The sequence below is a fragment of the Caloenas nicobarica genome, chromosome 2 (assembly GCF_036013445.1).
Source record: "Caloenas nicobarica isolate bCalNic1 chromosome 2, bCalNic1.hap1, whole genome shotgun sequence".
NCBI lineage: Eukaryota > Metazoa > Chordata > Aves > Columbiformes > Columbidae > Caloenas > Caloenas nicobarica.
In genome coordinates, this window is record NC_088246.1 from 134,775,746 (window position 1) to 134,790,033 (window position 14,288).

Here is a 14,288-nt window from a genome sequence, read left to right on the forward strand (position 1 = left end):
GTCTCACAGTTCTTTGAAGTTACGACATGTTCTTGGAAACTGCAAAGCTGTGAAAACGTACATTTTTTGCCAGAATTTCTACACAGAAATTACTGCTTGCATGGTTAAGCTGCACTCCTGCTGTAGTCTGGCTCCTTATTCAGTTATCCATGAAAAACTTCAGGTTTTTTGCTTAGTAATTCAACATGATGATGGCAACCACGAGGTTGATACACTCTTCCTTTCCCAGGCCTTGACTAACCCAATCTAAAATTTAGACTGGTGCTGTTAAACACATGTAATCCAGTTGGTTTTATTGCATAGCACTTAAAGTATGATTTCTACAATACAAGCAACTGCAAGTAGCAAGCTATGTAGAATATTGGTTTACCTGAGAAGATAGTATGAAATGTCTATGAAACTGTAAAACCCTGCCTAGCTGGCAGGAGGGGTACAGTGGGATAATAAATATTCAATCATATGTGCACCAGAAATCTCCCAGATCCTAAGAACATGCTCCTGATCCCCTTCTCCAGCAGCTCAAATCACACCTTTAGACTAGTAATGTGTTTTGCCACAAACCCTTCAGGGAACCAGCCTTTCCATGAGGTACCTAAATGCAGACAACAGACATCAAGCCAGTTACACAGCTTATGCAAGCAGGTGAGCCCATAATGAAGACAAACCCATACTATTCATCTGCACTTCTCACCCAGTGCAGAATTTTGGCGAGCCCACCTGAACTTAAGAAACAGAGGAGTGCCAATGGCACAGCAACAGAGTGCAGGTCTAAAGTACTCCTGCACACTGATGCAGGAGTTCACTGTTACTGGGTATCTCTCACTCGAAAACCTATGCCTTCACAGGCCAGCATTTTGCAAGCCACCCACCCAGCTGTGAAGTGCCCCATTCCAGATGGAGTTTGGCTGCATCTTGCTCGTGCTGCTACAGGGCATCCCCAGCTGGGCAGCACCAATTCCTGCAGTGTTTCCAAACTGATTTGCAGCAATGGCTGTCACCAGCAAAGGGACTTTGAAACGCATTCTGCCAAGGCTGCAAATCCATCAAAGTGTGGGGCTTGAGCATTTCTGCACTGCTCTTAATCTCATTGAAGAGATAAGAGGGAGAATCCTGCAGCTGTGCATGCAATGAATCAGGAAGAATTCACTAACAAACCACCTGCATTCACTGGCTTATTTTTTTCTAATATAATGCAGATAATGCATCTACCTTTAAAGTATTACGACCACTGAAGTTCCCATTATATTAATAAGTACTCTGAGATTTTATCAAATTGATGTCCTTGAGTGACTTTTAATGCTGCTTGAGCTGAGTAAATCCTGTTAAAGAGACATTTGTTCCTACTCCAAGTCAGACTAGGACAGTAAATTAAACAAAACTGTTAGCCTACAGAGATAGTGCTGTCACACAAATCAACAGACAGTCATAAAACACCAATCACTCCAAAAGCAGAAGGCAGTGAAGAAAAGGGTCAAGACAGTTTGTTCAGAGATGATTCCCTACAAAGAGGGAAAGCTTTCAAGGATTTCCAAGTCCTAGAAGAACATGAGGATACCACCCCCCTCCCCCAACCAGATCCGACTTTGGACAGGAGATCACCTTCTGTCTCTGGGTGACATTATAGGCAATCTATATTTGCTTTTTTACAACCTATACAGGTTCAGATCAGAAAAGTACCAATCTCTCAAGATTTCCAAGCAGTATTCATACACTTCTGTATGATCCAGTCCTGTCCGAGTCCATTCCATACAAAGGTAAGTTTTCCTAAACACCAACATGCTTGGATAAGCTGATCTCCAGGCTCCTCACTCATATTTCACAGCTAAGTCAGTAGAACAAGTTAAACCATTTATTTTACTGAAGTATATGAGAGTGGACAAAACTGCAAAGACATACCCAGATGGACACAAAGCTGGGCAGACATTTTTCCTGATTCTGGTACAGCTGACGTGATGGAAACTACAAGGAGGAAATTGAGCTTCAATCCTGAAAGCTGGGTGGGGGCAGGGGTGAGGAAAGAAGGGAAGGAGGTTTTGTTGGGGTTTTTTTTGTTAGGTTTTGTGTGGTTTTGGTTGGGGGGTTTGTGGTTGTCGTTTCATTTTTTCAGGAATGCACAATTCCACTGCTCTTAGTAAGCAGCAGGTCCAGACTTGCACTACACTGTTTCTACAAGTTGCCTCCTCACAGTATTTGACCTGGAGCTGAAAATCACTGCAAACCCTAAGAATAAAGCTTTTCACCACTAAGTGAAGTCTAAGTTTAGTATCACTCCCTACTGCACAAGCTAACCCATCACACACCCTATTTCACAACTGTAAACATCAAACAAAAAAACCACATTCATAGCCACTTTAAGTACTGGTCATGCTCCAGGCTAAGTTTAACTGATTGGTTCTGTTTAATGGATTAGTCTGGTAAACTTTTCAACCTTCACGCTTAAGGATTGGTCTAGTTGATACCCATCAGGTTACTGTTACATCAGGTTTGGCATGTCATAGCACAGAAATTGCTTAGAATAATTCAGAGCTTAAATAGCTATTAATAATGCAATTTACAATTATTCATTCCGCATAGCCAGATACAAACTGGACCAGGATACTGAAGAGGGGAAAGTCCAAGCACTGGCTGGCATACTGCTTGTTCCCAGTTGTCAATCCCCAAGTGTGGATTTTAGCTAGGGAGCTGTGATATGGCGTTATTATTAAGGAGCTCTCACACTGCTCAGAAGTGTTGCTGCCACCACCCTGCAGGGAGGGGAAACAAGACCTCTCTAGCGACACTACTCATAGGCTCAGCAATATCCCAAGGACTTGATATTATGAACAGTCTTCTACTCAAATCAAAAGAAATTCTGCATCAAAGCCTTGGAACAGGCAGCCTACAGAAGTTTAGTTATTTTACTTGATGCTTGCTTTGTCCCCAACTTATCAGAGCTTAAAAGTCTTCTCAGCCCTTCTTGATGACACACAGAGGTCTTCCTTTGACTTCTGTATCCTCCTTCCCATTCCATATTTTCACCTTCTCAAACGATGCATCTTAAGAGGAAAGTACTTTTCATTGGGGGTTGGAGGGAAACACATTTCTGTGATTCACCAAGGCAAAGTTTGCTCTTGAATTGTAAATAAGAAACAGAAGCATATTAAAGATATCACATACCACTGTGCTAGAATTGAATTCAAGACGACTGTATATTATAGCAAAGCTCTCCTTTTTGCTCTTTATTCCAAAAACACTCCCTCACCACTGCAGGAAACATTCAGCAGGTTGCTCTGCAGATTCCATGACAGCTGAGTTGCTTTACTTCTTATACAATCTCCAAAAGTCTTTCACACCAAGACACCTGCTCAGTGACAGGCATGCAAGCCAACCTAAACCATTCAGCTTCAGAGCGTTCATTCCACCAGTTTTCACTTTCTACTGTTTAGAAAGATGCAGAAATGAATTCCCCCTGCTCACCGCTGCTCTTGTCAACCACATCACTCAAGCACATCTGCAACCCACACAGAAAAATACCAAAGCAGGATGCCTCAAATACACTTTAAGGGTGGTGTAAGTTTCTCAATTAAAGATTCAGTGTCTGTGATTTGCAGGAACAAATTATACACTTAATATGGCAAACAACTTGCAGCTCAGAAGCTCATGGCAATGCACCCAGAGAGGTGCGTGAGGCAAAAGGCTCACCTACCATCCCGGCCACACTCTCAGAGCACTGACTACCTTTCCTGAAGGACTGCTGGACTGTTAAAACCAAGTCTTCACAACCATGATTTGTGGAGAAACACACTGAACAAGTACCCCCCATACACACTGCAGCAAAGCCATGAATCTCTCACTTCTTCACAGAAGCACTCTGTGCTGTCTAAGCAACCTGAGCAGCAGCAGCTTGTGGGGCACTGCACATGGTGGCAATGTCCTACAGCAGATGCAGCGTCTCTCTGGAAGTTGCTCTGTGCCTGCTGAGCTGCTGGGTTTTTTCCTTCCTTGATGGGAAACAAAACTAAACAAGTTTATATTGAACAGCAACACTGGTTGCTAGAACTGAGTAACAAAGGATGCACTTGCAGTAGACTTATTTCTCTGAATGCAGTCCAAAATTTAATTCTGTCTCCACCATTAAATACTCAGAGATTTCCCCAGAACTGAAAAAACATATTTGACTAAGTATTTAAAGGGCAGGAAAGCAGGATTCTTTCACATCTAGAAATCAAGATCTTTTTCAAAAATAAACATTCAGCCACTGCATTTTACTTTTCCAAAGTTCATTACTAGCCACTTAGTGTCCACACTTGTTCTGCTAGGCTGAGTAAAGTGCTAACATGTTTTCTAGCAAGGCACTGAACCCAGAAAGCACCATTTTTATATTGATTTGCAGTCCTGACAGAGCACCAAGATCAGTATACAAAGCTCAAACAGAAGTTCGTAAGATACCCACAGGTCTCACTGCTGTACCACAGCATCTGCCAGAAGTGTACTAAGAAATGCAAACGTATTTCAGAAATAAGCTAGTATTTAAGACTGATTCCTAGAAACAGTTATTTAAATGGTAGCAGCGACTGTTTATTCCTTCCTCAGAGTCTTGACATGAGGAGGTTTAAAGTGGGTGTCCAGAACACACCTTTACTGCAGTTAAGGACTGATTTATTGGAGAAAACAATAGTAAAGCTTTAAAGTATTCCCCTCCTTCCAAATTACTGCACCTAAATCACAGTACAGTAGTAGCCAGCTAGAAACAGAGTTTTTAGCAGTTAAGCCACATAAATTAAAGGCCAACTTTACTGGACACAGGATCCCCCACACACACATCTTTAACTTGTGTTTGGGGTGTGAGTCCCCAACCCAAGCTTGGCGTTGAGGTGCCCACGCACCCTGTAGCAGGAGCTGGTGGGGACAAGCAGGTAAAACAAATACCTGCCAGGCAGGCACCAGAGCAGTTCTGGAAGAAGAGAACGACAAGAACTCGCTGAAGGTCTATCCTTTTACTCAAGATCAAATCCCCTTTAAAAGCAGTTTTAGAGCACAACACTGCAAGTGGTTTGTCAAGAACATGAAACACACAGCATGAACAGTGCTTTTAAGAGCTCACGGCTCCAAGCAAAGCACGTTGCAGTAAAACAGCCTGTTTTCCTTCTGCCAAGACAGTGACCTCTGGCAACAGGAAATTCAGTATTTAAATAAGGCTCCTTCCCCAACCCATGCACTAGGCTGGTACTCCTGATGCTCCTCACCCCGAACGCACATCAGCTGCTCAGCAAGCCTCTTCAACGACTGCCTAGCACAGATGTGAGCGGTGCTATGGAAACAGCATGCAACAGCCTGGGATCCACTCAGGCAGACTGAAGCCTGTCTATGTTCAGGCATAAAACTAAGCTTTGTAAACAGTAATCAAAGCGCACAGAAGAGTCAGCAGGGTAAAGAACAGCGATTGATTTGGGGGCTTCTGCTCTGCCTTCAGCCTGCTTCTCGAGACTCATCAGAAGTGTGCAAAACACTTTTGAGCTGTGCTGAAGGGATTCATCTTCTACAGAGCACTACAGTGACTAGAGAATAGGACACATTTCAGCCAGTGTGAGCTGTGCCCATTTCATACCCCTGAAGAACTGGTTCCTACATAAGCCCTATAGAGGACAGCTTCTTTAAAGATGCTTATAGGCAAGTACTTGTCCAGCTCCACTCCTGCAACTCTGCACGAGGAAAAGCAGGGGATGTGTCAGCAGCCTAGACTACCCTGCAGAGACTACAGGGGACCAGAAGATGCAAGTGTAAAGAAAGGGCTTCTTGAAAGGCAGCCCTTCCTGCCAGCGGCTGCAGATGCCTGCTGTTACATAGATGAGTATTCCCAGGGACTGGACTGCTGTAGAGCACTGCAGTGAATTTCAGACAGCAATGACTCGAGTGGAAGCATCAGGGGGTTTCTTTTAAATTCTGCTATCCAGATCCAGTTAATCAAGATTTAAATGCCACGATCTGATACACGTTTAGGCAGAGAACAGTCGAAGAGAGAAGGATGAGCAGGATTGCTTTTTCCTCAAGTTAAGACTCTTGTTAGAGTTTAATTAAAGTACTCTAGAAAAAAGTAAACAAAGCAAAACAGATGTCAGCAACATCCCCAGTGTTCATGCTGAAACATGCAGTTTTGCCATGCTAAAGAGCAGCTAAGAAGCATCACTTACAAAGCTTCTTTTTCAGTGTTTTCAAGGTTTTTCTCATGAACTGAGATCACCACGAAGCATGGGCTCCGACCCTACTGAAGTACAGGGGAAGCACCTGACTGAAAACACCAACCCCGGTCCAGGTCACGTCCCTTCGCGCATCTTTTCATCTGTATATCAGGCTTAGGGGGCTCTGATGAAACTCCACTCCCCTCTAGCTGCTACAGAAGGGAAAGCAAACAGAGGAAAAACTGCTGCTCTGCCTCTGCTGGCCTCCCCCAGCACCCCCAGCGAGCTGCAGCTGCTCACCAGCCTCTTTGTTACTCCAGGATCCCTCATTGCCATTGCTCCCAACAGGCCATGAGCTTTGAAGTGAGATCACAAGGCCTCAGGACTAGAGACTTGTCAGGCTTGCTCTGCCTGCAGCTTTGTGTTACTTGGTGTGGCTCAGAAAGCAGAGACATGGGATGTGACAGCACAGGAGCGGTACGATGAGTAGTAAGGCAGAGGGTTGACACTGGAAACCCCACAGCTGTAAGAAAATCAATCGCCAATGGAAATCCACAATTGGACGAAACTATTTTAGAGGTAACAAAAAGAGAAATAAATAGTACCTGACATACATAGAAGGTGTTCGATATAACAGATTTAGATGTAACATGGAACTTGCAGAGCAAAGAAATAAAGAGCAAACATGTAAAAAGCACGTTAGCAAACATAACAGAAATAGCCCAGTAGATCCTAAAGTGAGGAAGAAGCAGCCACCAACATCATATTCCTTCCAGCAAAGGATTCACAATACTGACAACTTGCTATAGTACCTCTGCCACCACCTAAATGACACTACCGGCCTCAGAAGCCAGGGGAAGGATGAGAATAACACCAGGAAAGGTGTACGAACTAAGTGCAAACAACGTCACTTTTATTATTACTGACACTTCACATGCAAAAATAGGCTTTTCCTGTAGTAATAATAAGATCTAAACTAATAATAATTCTTGAATTAGATCATTAGAATTTCAGTTACACTAACAATAAATTCTTGGCACTTTTTTTAAAATATACACACACACAAAGCATGCTTCCTCTTTGCCTGTGAAGTTTTCAAGCACAGCACACATTTGTTGTGCTGCTGGTAGGCTACAAGTAGGAAAGGGGCAGTTCAGAAGCCTGTCACACTGAACCGCATGTGATACGGTATCTTCCTACAGACCTCAGTTCTGCAGAAATTAATGGGGCATCTCAGGCTCGGCCAAGGCAGCAGATGCATCTGCTGGAGCACTCGAGTGCCAGCGAGCACCCCAGGACACTCGCTGCTCTGCTCTCGCACTCTGCAACAGAGAACTCAGCTTGCAAAACAGGAAAGCTGGGTCTTTCAGTGACAGCATTCGCACCACAATAGTAGCCCTGGTTTCTCGCTAGATAGCATCAATCCACCCCTTTCTGTTCAGGAGCAAGTGGTAGCACAATGAGCATTTCTCCGCGCACCAGTATTTGCTGGCACCAGCGCGCTCCCCGCTGCACAGCCCTCCCCGCAAGGGCGACTGGCTGCAGACTCACGCCGACAATTGCCACCACTTGTAGCTGCAATAGCAGAAAAAAATCCATGCAGCTGTCTACACGTCTGCCAGAGAGAAACGTTTTCAGAGAAGGGCAACCATTTCAACACCAGTTACCCCAGTTCATGTACCGCTCTGCCAGGTTGCCAAAGCCAACACACAGCTACATGTTCTTTCAGCTCTGTTAACCAGGGCAGAGGAAAAGGAGGAAGAGGAGCAAGAGGAAATGACAGAAGCAAATTGAACCTTCATGAGAGATCCAGATTAGAAAGTTAAGGGTCGCTGGTCTGTTACTGCAGCCCTTTTCAAAATAGGCGACTTGTGGTTTAACGCCTATCCTTCAATACAAGGTTTTTGAATGAAGGCTCCCAGTCTCTCTGGCTAATGCACACCCAAATACGAGGGATTTTGAAAATGCTCACTATCTTTAACAGGAGGGAAAGCTGTCCCTCTGGAGACTTAAATTGAAGCTGACACAGAGTGACAGTTTCGGCTGAACAAGAGCATTTCAATTTAGTGTTTAATCTCACTTAATGCTTGCTTTCCCTTTCAGTCACCCTTTGGTTGACATTTTTCTGCTTACTCACTGCTGGATATTAAAAGAACAACTGTAAACACCTCCTTCCCTCCATATAGCAAACCAGAAGTGCCCATATTACAAATACTGTGGTGGAGGCAACAATGGGGCCATCATCATCCTACCTGAAGGTGAGCTTCTCTTAAAAACATGAGAAAACCCACACCTATCAGATGTCTGCTGCACTGGGTTCAGCAACCAACACTTGTTCTTTCCTATTAAACTAAGAATGGAGTTGTTTGCATTTTTTCTTTTGAAAGCTGGTCAAGAAAACACTGGCTTTCAAGGAGACTCCCTGCACTGTATTTGCTGCCATGGAAACATCACTTTTTGAAGAGATACAGCTGATATCCTCCTTTACCTGCAGTAATGTCCAGCACCCTCAGGAAACAGCAATCCACAAACAATTCACTGATTTTACATGGTAAATCTAGTCCCCTGACTTCACAGGAGACTTCTCCATACTGCCTGAGGGGCTCCCTCCCCATGAAAACTCTCCGGCCCCCTTCCTGTTAAAGAAGCAAACAGATGCGAAGGAAGAGGGCGAGGCCCATGCAGCACCCCAGCCTTTGCGACACTCAGGGCAGCCAAAGCAGCTTTCAGCAGGGTCAGTGCAAGGCAAAAAGCATCAGAATCCCCATTCCCCTCACCACCCGCCTCCTCCTGGGACTCTGCTCAGATCTGGCTTGTGAAGCAGGGGCTGTTAGTCAAGGCCTACTGTATTTAGCAGCTGTAGAAGACAAGGGGAAAAAATGCATATACAAGATAGAAAGGAGCAACAAAATTAATTCAAATAAAATTCCCAAGGCAGACTGCTGCAGTACATGGTTATTGCCAACCCCTGCAGATGGAAGGGGCCGTGCTCAGAAGTCCCTAGGCACAGCTGAAAGCAGCTCAATAGCACTTGTGCCCCGGCTGGCTTTAGGAGAGGTGTCAGCATATGCCAGCTAACCTCAGCCATAAAAATCAGCTGTTCCCACTTTACCCACAAAGAGCCCAGATGAAGCAGAGGAAGGCGCTTGCCCAGCCCGCGCCAGCACACTTCTTAAACCAGAGCCGAGGCGCAGTGCTTTGTTTTGAGCCAGCAAGGTCAGACTGAGCCTCCAAGGTCTCTCGTTGCTCACATGCAGGTTTGCGGCGAGAGAAAGGGGAACGCATGGGCTGTTTCACAGGGCTTCAAGTGTGGGAAACTGGAACAAACAAGACTTGCATCAATTTCATGTCACTGGGATTTTAAAAGCCCTGAGCAGTTACAGTTTGGCCTCCTTTGAGGATCAAAGGAAGCAGATCCTCAGCTAAGCTTTCCCCACCCCGAAAGGTCTGAGAGCAGACTTGACTCTGGCTGGGTGAAGGATTTTCTTGACTGCATGTGATAGCACTGGTTACAGGGAACAGGGACAGCAGGTCCATGCACGCCACAAGCAACAGACTCCTGCTATCAGAGAGCCAGGCAGGCTCCCTCCTCCACCTCCTGAAGCGCGTGTGAGCATGAACGGAGAGTTCAACTGTTGGAAGGGGCAGAACAGCTGACATGGCTCCAGCCCCCGGCTGCCCACCCAGCCCCCGGCTGCCCACCCAGCCCCGGTGCCAGGTGGCCACTTGTGCACCAGCTGCTCCAGCATCCCTCCAATATGCTGTACAGATCCTCTGCATCTCAGTACCTCGTCCGTGCACTGAGGGAGGGGGAGGACAACAATCATGCTAAATAACTCACATAACGCTGCCCTGTCAAGCAAGGACCCTCAGCCTGAGCCGCAACAATGAGATTCTCCCCCTGTCCCCAGAGTTTTTTATGCAAGAGGGGGAAGACTTGCTGCTGTTCAAGGGACCTACTGATGTAACTGGTTTGCTATTTTTGCTCCTCTTTCATCTTCAAGTCACTGCTACAGACGCCCAGTTCAGTTAAATCATTCTTCCTTTGCAGTTCTGACAACAGCTGTCTACTCTTATTTGCTTACAAGTGTTTGATTTCACAATTGCATGTTAAAGTTAAAAAAAAAAAAAAATCTTACCTACAGTACTGCAAGTACCTAGTGATAAAGAAAACAAATAAAGCAGTAGAAAAAGGTGTGGCTTTGTCCATTAGGACAATGGGGAAATCTGTCCTACTGCCAGCAACAAGTTCTTTCTGCACACAAAAGGAACATTAAAGTCCATTTTCTCAGCCCCAAATATGCAAGTCAAGGAAAGAAAGGCTTAGACACTCTTGTCGAGAAATCATGTGTAGTGTTTTGGGACTCCTAAGTCCCACATAGCCAGAAGATTTTGAAAGACACCAGGTTACGTAAGCGAAGAGCTGCTGAAGTATACGAGGAACCACCTAAACACAACATCAGAGGTGCAGTATTGCTGGGTAACTGTTTGTGCCATGCTGCACGTCTTCATGAAACTGCTCGGTGACACGGTCTCTTCGTTCACAGCACATCAGCACATTGCTTCTATTGCTGGGGCAGCTTCATCCTTATTTTTCCAGTGGCGAACTGTACCAGCACTAACAGCAACAGTGGCAAGTCACAGAGCGACTCTTTGCTAGCAAAACCAGGTACACGATTTAAAAAAAAAACAACAAAAAAAACCCCACGCAAACACAGAATCTCTGCTCAAATGCAACTGCAGTTATTAGTCCATTAACCGACTGAGTCCATACAGTGAAAGACTAGATTTTTGTTCATGGCAGCTTAACGCAAAGCAACAGAGCAGGGGACTCCTCATCTCAGGAGAATATTAGATCCATTCGGCTTGAGCCCAGACCTTCTGCTCTGGTGCTTGTAATCGCAGAACAAGAGACCTCAAGTGCTCGCAGCCCAAGGGCGCTGAGCACCATGCAGAGGCACACAGCCAGGCCAAACATCCCTTCGCTGAAAATGAAGACGCTTCAAGTGAAAAATTGCCAAATAGCTCTGCTGCTGGTAGGCTAGTAACAACTGTTTAAGGACAGCTGCCATACCTGATCACTCAAGAAAGAGGGAAGACTTTAACACGTTACACACCCGGAGGATTAGCCTTGTCTACTCTGGCCACGTTCTTAACTACAGCCTAGATTTTCTTCCCACCTCCTAACTTTCGCTAGCTGAAAAAGCTGTCATCATAACAACGAAAAGTGCAACCTCTGACTCATACTTTAAACAAATTAGTTTCTGGTTAGAGTAGGCGATCCAGGATGTTGAAGCCAGTCCCACATACAGGACCTGGCAGCCTGGTTTTTAGCCAAGTACGTGGCTTTGGTGAGTAATACCGTATCATCAAGCACAATTTCCAATGCGAGCACTCAGGTTTGCCAGGGAGATGGGTCTTTGAGAGCTAAGCAGCAGGGTATTAGAAGCCATCCACTGCCACAAATGCGTTGGGTATTCTAGATTTTCCCACTGTACCTGCAGGTCTTCACCTCACCCAAAAGAGAAATAATCACCTCCAAAAAGAAGGCAGAGGAGGAAGGTGTTGCACGATGTTTGTGCCATAACAGTCACTTATGTCACACTAGATACGCTATTCTGATGTACAACCTGAGGTGCAATACCCTCTTCATACAAAGCAGTATTTATACATGAGTTCAATAGCAAAACAAGCCTCTAGAAATTGGCAGCATTGTCACTAAAGCTTTTGAGGAGATTATTTTATTCTCCTTTTCCATTAGAAGTTGTCCAAGATACTACAGTTTCAATAAAGGTTTTTGCCTTTTAATAGGCTTAAATGCAAAGAAAGAACTTCAGGTCAAATACTGAAATATGTGCTAATGCTCCTGCAACTGGAATTAACACCCTGATCAAGCAGATAGTTGTGCTGTTTTCTAGGTGAACAGTTCTATTTGTTAGTCTCCAAGAATAGGGTTTGGAGGTTTGTTTTCTGGAGGTTTTTTTCATAAGGTATATACCGAAGTTAGACACAAGACTTCAGAATGATTGAAAGAAAGTCTCTGAGGAGGTTCAGCCTTCAGCGCCTCACTATATTATCTTCTGCTCTGGCAAAGATAACCTGCCCTTTTTGCTATACACAGAGAAAAGCAGAAGTCATTGCTAATTACACAAGTGCACTACAGCAGCCTGGAAACACATGAGCGCACAGACAGATCAAGGCTGGCACCTGAACCAGCTCACCTGGCTGCACACAGTCGGGGCAGTGCTCCCAGCACCTCGTGTGCGTCCAGCACAACACCCACGTCCTACTGTCCCAAGCATGCTCAGCAGGAAAACACCGAACATAATCAGTCCAAGGGCACAGACACTGAGCTGGGGCAAGCAGCCCTACCAGCTTACTCAAAGTAACTTACTGACCCCAGCCTGCCTTACTCCATTCAGTGGAAAGCAGCTGGTGTATAGCTCAGTACACCACCATATAACAGACTCTGACTAATGCATTGATCGGTAAGATATACACAATATACCTTCATGGGAGACTCTCTTAGAGCAGGAGATCCTGCTTTGCCCACGTTCATTTCAGCACCCGTCAAGGCACCACCTACTCTCTTGGGCACCAGTCCCAAGGTTTTATTGTTTTAAATAAACCACAAAGTTTCAAGGAGAGTGTTGCAACCGCGGCAGCTCGGACAACAGTCTTCCCCAGGCAAAGTGCCCGTCGGTGAAGCCCCATCGGAGGGAGCACCACGGCCTTCCGCAGCCCACAGAGCCACACAGGTGCCCGCCCGCAGCGCCCAGAAGCCACGGGGCAGCTGCCGAAACGGAGCTGCCAGCTGCTGAGCAGCCCCGGCACGGAGAGAATTAAGAAGGAACGAACCCCACGAACACCGCCAGTTAATCGAAAGTTACACACTCGTAAAATGGAAGCGCGCTACTTTTGCTCCAAGGCGAAACCAGAAAGTTTGTTTTCCTCCCTAACCCCAGCAGGAAGGCCGCGATTTACTGCCCATGCCCGCGGCCCGGGCAGTGGCGGCACCCACGGCGGGGGGGCGCCCCGGGCTCCGCCACCCGCCCCCCGGTTCCGCATTTTCCGAGCCGAGGGCGCGGCGGGAGGCGCAGCCCCGCCACAGGCCGGCGTCCCTCTCCCGCACCGGCCCCGGGCTCCCGCGGAGTTACCCGCGCCGGGCGCGCTCGGCTCTCGCAGCGGAGCCCTCCCGCCCGCCACGGGAGTCCCCTCCTGAGGAGATTCCACCCCCGCCCAGTCCCGGGGGCGCGGAGCGGGACACCGGGTGCGCCCAGCCGGGCCCGCCGCGGGCTGGGCAGGGCTGGGCAGGGCAGGTCCGGGCCGGGCGTGCCGGCGGCGGAAGGGCTGCGAGGGGAACCGCCGTCCCCCGCCACACGGCAGCGCCAGGCACCGCCACCCGCCGCGCGGGGCCGCCTGAGGCGCGGCGGCAGCAGCCCCCGCCGCCCCCCGGTACTACCTTGGTCCCTCGGGGGCTCCATGGCCGGCCCGGCGCCGCTCCCCGCGCTCCCCGCTCCGGCTCGGCAGCCGCCGCCTCCCCCCGCCGGTTGCTGGTTGGCAGCAGAGGCGCCGCCCGCGCCCGTGGGGGCGAGGCCGCCGCACGTCAGTCAGCGGCCGCCCCGCCCCGCCCAGGTGAGGCCCGGGGAGCGCGGCCGGGCCGGGCCCCGCAGCGCGGGCAGCTGCGCCAGCCGGCGCTGGAACGCCGGAGAGATCGCAGAATCACAGGATGTTAGGGATTGGAAGGGACCTCGGAAGATCATCCAGTCCAATCTCCCTGCCGGAGCAGGAACACCCAGATGAGGTTACACAGGAGGCGTCCAGGCGGGTTTTGAATGTCTCCAGAGAAGGAGACCCCACAACCTCCCTGGGCAGCCTGTTCCAGTGTCTGTCACCCTCACTGAGAAGAAGTTTCTTCTGAAATTTAAGTGGAACCTCTTGCGTTCCAGCTTGAACCCATTGCCTGTTGTCTTACTGTTGGTTGTCACCGAGAAGAGCCTGGCTCCATCCTCATGACACTCACCCTTTATATATTTATAAACACTAATGAGGTCACCCCTCAGTCTTCTCCAAGCTAAAGAGACCCAGCTCCCTCAGCCTTTCCTCATACGGGAGATGCTCCGCTCAGAA

General features: G+C 47.6%; 1 protein-coding gene across 1 annotated transcript in view; it reads right to left on the reverse strand.

Moving 5' to 3' along the window:
- The window catches only part of TPD52 (tumor protein D52), a 40,234-nt gene extending 26,526 nt beyond the window's left edge, over positions 1-13,708 (reverse strand). Inside the window, exon 1 of the mRNA XM_065629330.1 lies at positions 13,621-13,708. Within this exon, the coding sequence (XP_065485402.1) occupies positions 13,621-13,642 (22 nt within the window). The 5' untranslated portion in view covers positions 13,643-13,708. The remainder of the gene's footprint in view (positions 1-13,620) is intronic.
- Positions 13,709-14,288: the final 580 nt, after the last annotated feature.